The 7,181-nt window shown below is 36.4% G+C and overlaps 1 protein-coding gene across 18 annotated transcripts in view; it reads right to left on the reverse strand.

The window, feature by feature from the left end:
- Nucleotides 1-5,838, reverse strand: part of SIEL (ARM repeat superfamily protein) — a 41,873-nt gene extending 36,035 nt beyond the window's left edge. For 5 of the 18 annotated variants that reach the window (XR_016052628.1, XM_088862635.1, XM_088862633.1 and 2 more), the window contains exon 1: nucleotides 5,434-5,836. Coding sequence is in view for 3 of the 18 variants with exons in the window: in XM_088862631.1 (XP_088718757.1) it covers nucleotides 3,887-3,898 (12 nt within the window). In the remaining 15 variants the exon portion in view is untranslated. Of the gene's footprint in view, nucleotides 1-3,636; nucleotides 3,714-3,886; nucleotides 3,937-5,433 lie in introns of those variants that run through there. The other 13 variants (XM_088862636.1, XM_088862634.1, XR_016052626.1 and 10 more) reach the window with 12 other exon arrangements.
- Between the last annotated feature and the right edge of the window lie 1,343 nt (nucleotides 5,839-7,181).

Consider the following 7,181-nt stretch of genomic DNA (forward strand, 5'->3'; position numbering starts at 1 on the left):
TGGATCAATAATCCAGAAAAATAGAGAGATTGAGGAAGATATTGCACACAGAATTAGAGCTGGGTGTGTGAAGTGCAAATGTGCAACTAGAATTTTATGTGATCACCGCATACCAATGAAGTTGACGGGCAAGTTCTATAGGACAGCTGTGAGACCGGCTTTGCTCTATAGGGCGGAATGTTGGACGAACAAAAAACAATATACTCATAGAATGAGTGTAGCGGAGATGTGGATGTTGAGATGGATGAGTGGCAAGACAAGAAGGGATAGAATTCGAAATGAACCCATTCAGGAAAATTTAAGTGTGCCACGAATAGGGGATAAGATGAGAGAAAGTAAACTTAGGTGGGCTGGCCATGTGTGGCACTGATCAAGTACAACACTTGTTAGGAGGTACAAGTTAGTTCAAGTGAAAGGACTGAAAAAGACAAGGGGTAGGCCCAAAAAGGCGTGGTTGGAAGCAGTCCGAAAATATATGGGGACATATGGCATCATTGAGGATATGGCCTTTAATAGAGCAGAATGGCATATCAGAATTCGTGTAGCCAACCCCAATTAATTGGGAAAAGGCTACGATGATGATGATGCTAACCTAACTTCAATAGTATAAGGTTGGCACCTTATATCAACTTTCATTGTTTAATAAGAAAATAAGATTATGTGCTCGACGCTCACTGACATTTAGATGTTTCGACCCCTGAAGAGAGGAATTTTTTCTACATGAAAGCTCTCTTATCATGTTTGATTCGCCTGGTGGACTAGTCCAAGAAGAACATTGAAAATACCTTTGAGCTCTCCAAATCCTTAATCTATTATCTCGGGCGTATGAATTGACTTTGAGGAGTTACCTTACCTCAAAATCTTTTAGTTAAAGAGTTAAAGGGTGCGGTTTGTATAAAGAGTCAACCTTATAAACACTATAAAATCTTGAAAATTGACAATCCAAATAATGTGCTACAAGATGCACTACTTATAGTACTTGAAGTCCATTTCTTTCTATATCCGTGCATCTCAAACTCAAGATGATCAAATAAACAATTTTCCATTATCAGAACAACATTTTTTAATAGATTTTCCAGGTGTGCCTTACTTGAAATATTACAAAATTGACACCATGTATAAATTTTTTCATTAGGGCCAGTTTGACAACTGGAAGCTAGTGTTATCTGGAACTTGGAAGTTCCTTCTCCCTGTGAATCTAGATGATCTGGCTCCTACTAATGGAAAGTACTATGTTTGGTAACTTGTCTAGAATTTAGAGAGAGCATGAAAACCTATGTTTGATACCACCTGGAAGTTATCAAATCGAGAGACCTAGTAACTAACCAATTTAATCCATACATGGAAGAATTTGTATTTGGGGGTAATAATAGTTTTTTTAACCAGAATCTAATAGGTCATCCATAATAGATCAAGCAAGAAGAATGGTTTAGACACTCCAAAAATGTAATGAAATGCATAAAGTAGCCCAACTATTTTATAGCAACTTCGATATATTATTATTTGTTTCCTATTTATTCTATCCAGAAAGCCTCTTCTAAGCTCATTATATACAAAATACATTTATTAGTTGAAGTTGGAGGCAGAGTTGAAGGTTGGGTCTCCATGCTTCAGATGTCACAGAAGAACCATTCTAAAGATTCAATTGAATAATCAAGATACCATAGAAAATCCATTACAAAAAACAATCACATTTATGTGTCCCATTTTCAAATGCACTACAAGTTCTTTCATCTAAATGGAAACCCCAACCATGGTACCATTGGATCAACACAACAAGATTGCATTACTCCATTATCATCTATAAATATCAATCTTACTCTCTCTACAATACATGCCAGCAGCCCAACATATTGGTCATTAATTCCAATCTAAGTTTTCAAACCCAAATAAGCAACTCAACTCACCCAGTTATAGTAAGTGCAGCACAACAACTTTAGCATGCACACATCAAATTAACATTATAAGTTCATCACATATATCATATATCATCCCATCCAAGTATTTGCATATTAAAGATCAATACACTATTTAATAGTCATCTTTCATAACACAATAAAACTTATACTTTGTACAGGTTGCTTAAAAATAAACGAATAAGTGAAACAAAATCGTATCCTCAAATAAAGGAAAAACAGTTATGGCTCATTTTGTAGACATCCAAAGCAAAATATTAGTATGTAGCATGGATGCGCTAATAGACAACAAGCACTAAAAGTAGATGGTTAAAACAAGCCTATTTTTAGCTGAACGTCTATCTAAATTCAGCATGGATTTCACTTTGTGAAGACACCAGCAGCTTAACATCTAAGTTTTAGTCATCTAAAGGCCATTACTTTTGATATACAAAACAAGAATTCGGCAATTAGACCAAGATTTTTTAGTTCACAAAATTTACCCTTCTCTCACCGTTGTGTTCAGCCAAATTTGCAACATTAAACAAACTAAAGAATATCAAAAAAATCAAACATAAAAACCATCAAAAAGGAATAAAATTTGTTAGATAAAATTAAGCACACCATCACAAATATCCAATATAGATAACAAGAAAGAGACAGAAAATTTGTATGAGAAATTTACAAAAAACAAAAATCACTAACAATCAAAGAAAAACCACTAAGCCAAGCTAAAAAAAACTGAACACACCATTAAGGGGCCAACAGTTTGCTGGTTTATGCAATTTTTAATGGATTTTTCTGGTTAAATAATTAAAATTCGTCATCTTGTATCCCAGCTTTATGCACTTTACAAGTAATAAACACAACAAAATGATAGTGAGATGGTTCATGGGATATTCACACAAGGATATAACCAAGTAAATTAGAAGAATAGAGTGAATATTGATAGCAAGAGGCAACAATAAACAAATTGCAGTACATCAAAAGAAACAGTGTGAATATTGATAGCAAAAGCAAACAATTAAAATATTGCAATATGTAACTTCCACCACAAAAAAAAAAAAGGTGATTTTGCTATTAACGTAGATTTGCATATCAAATTGGTTAATAGACAAGAAGAGTAACACTTAGCACAATGTGACTTCCTCTACAAAATCATTGAATCCAAAGCATGAGAAACTTAATTGCATGTCACAAATAGAAATAAAAACTGGACCTCAAAGATGTTAAAAAAATTAATATATGAAATAATATTTTTCACGTTGCAACACAATAATGGAACTCAGATCCATAGACTTCAATCGAGAGAGAGAGAGAGAGAGAGAGAGAGAGATGGACCTAAATTTTGCAGAGAGGAGATGGTAAACTAGGCAAAAGAGCAAGAAAAATGACAATAAAACTTTGCAAAATTATTGAAATACATCATCAAGTTTGAGATCATACATGATGTGCTTCAAGATTCTCAAATCACTAGATCAAAGACGATGAAGAAAGGGAGAAGAGATGAATAGAGACAGGCTTGGATTAATCAGTTTGGGGGCTTAGGGTGAAGTTGGAGAGGCAAGAGAGGGAAAACAAAATAAATAGGAGAGTGAAGATGGAGAGACAAGATAGAGAAAAAAAATAGGAGAGGCAGCTCGCGCCTAGGATAGATAATGATGATGATTGTAGATGGTGTAAAAAGTTTTTTGGCTGAAAAAAATAAAAATTCCCCCATGCTAGGTTGGAGTTTGGCAACCTTCTTATATGGCTGGGCAAGAGCAAGTTGTCACGGCCTTAGCTTGAAGCCCAGTGCTTCAACCGTGTGGCACTCATACCTTGGTCCCTTAAGGTCAAGTCAGCCTTCCCAAACAAGCCCAACATTTCGGTGCACATTATCACTCACACTAGCTCAACCCACACTAGGCAGCACACACACACAACAGATAAGCCAAGAAAACCAAGAGGAGCACACAAGTTTGGCCAAAGGCCTTATCAATCCACTATACCAAAGAATCCATACAATAGCACTCCTCAACCCTTCCCAGGCTCCACACTTCTCAGGTTCGGCTACAAATGAGGGTCCTCCCCCTTATATAAGCTCAAGGCCTTACAGCTGACGGCCTAGATTTACTCACATGGCATATATCCATCGGCTAGGAACCCTCTAGCCTTTACATGGATCTAGAGCCTTCTAAACAAGCCAGCCTCTAAGACTCATCTAGAAACCCACTAGAATACTCATGAATGCCCTAGAGTTCTCTATAACCTTCCAGGCCCAAGAGACACAAAGAATGAGTCTAAGTGCCTAGTTTACCAAGGCATTGCCAGCACAAGGCATAGCAAGCTATCTAGGGCGTGAAAAGGTGGACCATCTAATGCACGCCTCCTTTAAACAATGCACGCAGCGAACTAAGTAAAGCCTGATGCCAAATGACCCGCATGAACACACAGACCACTCGCCACTTGTGGCAAAACTCTTATCAAAAATTGCGGAGGTAATCTCCTAGACCCAGTGACCAACAACCAATTAAATCAAGCTGTAGTATGAAATAAGTTCCCAACCCAACTGAAATTATTTGGGCAAATTGGGGTCATTCATATTTTCTCTTGACACTTCAAACATACCTATTACCAACACTTTTTGAGTAGTTTTTTTATACTATTATTATTTGTGAAATAAATGTGAATGGTAATAGGGATGGCAATGGGCCGGGGTGGCCTGGCCCAGAGTGGTCGGCTTGGCATTAAAAAATTAGGGCATGGGCCTGAGGGCTGGGCCTGGGCACAGGCTAGGTCATCTTTTCCATCTGTTCTTGCACTGTTTCTCTTTAATTTTACCTGGCCCGCCCTGCCATGACAGGGTTAGGGCCGGCCCTAAGGGGAATAGGCCCGGCTAGGAAGCCCGGTCCAGGCCGCTGCCAGTCCTAAATGTGGATTGAGTTTGCTGTTCACTACTGTCACATCTATATTTTTACAAAAGAAATATACATCACTATACATACATTCCCTAAAATTAGATTCTCGGCATCTGATCTCATAGTTCAAATTATTTAAATTATTATAAATAATTTTGAAGAGGAATATTAGATATATATATATATATATATATATATATATATATATATATATATATATATGGAAAATCCTACTGTACAAAACCTCACGTAGGCCAAGGGGGTGCGCCGAATGGGTGGGATCATAAGAAGCCTTCAACTGCAGGGACTTTCAAAACCAACAAAAAACAAGGACCTATTTTGCACAATTCTCCTGGCTCTCTTCCTTTAGTGGTGTTTACCAGTGATAAATCTAATTCACAGTGCATACATAAGACAAAAAGTATGAATTCAAAAGTTTTCTAAGACCCAAGGCACATTGAAGGTCTCGAAGATTAACAACTACAGAATTATGCAGAGAGACTTGAGGAATGGGCAGTCAGAGATGATGAAATAACCCAAAAAAAAAACAAACCCCATGAATTTGCAGTCAGAAATGAAGAAATAGGCAGAGAAGCATTCACTAAATAACAATGAGAGAGAGAGAGAGGTCAATGTACCTGAAAATGGAGCTCGTCCACAGTATTGAAAGAGTTAGAGATCTTCCCGCATGCTGAATATTGCGGTTTCTGTAGAGAGAGAGGGGCGAAGGAAGAAGAGCGGCTGCTGAATATTGGGGCTTTGTAGAGAGAGAGAGAGAGGGGCTGCTGAATATTGGGGCTTTTGTAGAGAGAGAGAGAGAGGGGCTGCTGACTATTGGGGTTTCTGTAGAGAGAAAGAGGGGGCGGTGAATATTGGGGTTCCTGGAGAGAGAAAGAGGGGCGAAGGAAGAAGAGGGCTTCTGTAGAGAGCCAATGATGGGGTTTCTGTAGAGAGAAAGCGAGATGGGTCAGGGGAGAAGAGGGCTTCTGTTTTAGAGAGAGAGAAGAGAGCGACTACAGTACTCATCGAGATAGAGAGAGTACAAAATTATGATCGCTCTTTTGAATTTCTTCTGAAAGACGCGCCCACGATATCGCCACCGTTAAAAATGCTCCCTATGATCCGACCCATTCGGTGCACCCCCTTGGCTTACACGAGATTGCTTACGCTAGGATTTTTTTTTTTTAAAAAAGAGGCCATTTATCTGAAAAAGTTTATATAAGGTTGCAACTTTAAAATGTAGAATTAAAGATACATCTCAAAAATTTAACTTTTATATATTTAATAGTTGAAGGTTGTCATTATTTTGTCTCTTAAATTTTAAAAGAGGTGAGCAAGATTGTCATTAAATAGATAAAAAGTTAAAAAACAAAAATAGACTATATATATAGTTTGTTATTTTTTAGATTATATATATATATATTCTTTTCTTTTTTTGGTGAACTCCGAGAACAAACTAACTTCATGTGAAATCAACGGAAAAAAATATTATATTACAAATAAACCCATGTTGCGAACTAACCCAAAAACCATACCATTCACAAGCATGATGTAGCATACTTCTTTTTCTTTTCTTTTCTTTTTTTGACTTGGTGGGAGAATTGAACCTAGGACTTAAAGTTGCAAATCGTTGAGCGTTAACTGTTAACTGATCACATATCACACATGTCTAAAACATCAATCTTAACAATAATAATAATGCTCTAAGTAAGTTCTTATTGCAAAAAATAATAATTCTCTAATTCAGCTTTTTTTTAATTCCATTTAAAAATTTGAGAGACGCAAAGGGTTTTAAATTGTAGTGGTAGGCTAGGACAGTCACCACGGAAGAAAATGGGATGTATTTTGAGGAGAAGCAGCAGCTGATGGTGTTATTTTTTTGGGTGCGGTTTGTATAGTTCTAAACAATCAAATTAGAGCCTAACCTTCAAATAGCATCGAGAAATGTTGTTTTAATATTGGAAATCTTTGTGATAGCTTTAAAATATCTTTTTATATTTATTTATAAAGTTGAAAGCTTGAAAAATTGTGTAGATCGACAGATCTATGAAAACTTGAAAATTAACGGTCAAAAAATGTGTTACAAAATACACTATTTTTAAAACTTGAAATCTAGTTTTTTCTCATGTTCGTGCTTTTTGATGTCGAGATGATCAATTTGAAGATATTTGAAAAACAAAACAACTTCTTATAGTGAAGTATTTTAGACAGGTTCAAATTTGATTGTTTAAAGCGTCGGCTCTATATAAACTTTTCCCTGATGAACTATAATGTATAATTTTTAAATATTGTTGATTTACATGTATTGTTATTGGGATGCGCAGCTCGCGCCACACTCTCACATAATGTAAGTTGAATAAATAATAACGTAAAAAAGAAGGTGGAC

The sequence above is a fragment of the Amborella trichopoda genome, chromosome 3 (genome assembly GCF_054954075.1).
Source record: "Amborella trichopoda isolate Santa Cruz 75 chromosome 3, AtrichopodaSantaCruz75HAP2 v2.0, whole genome shotgun sequence".
NCBI lineage: Eukaryota > Viridiplantae > Streptophyta > Magnoliopsida > Amborellales > Amborellaceae > Amborella > Amborella trichopoda.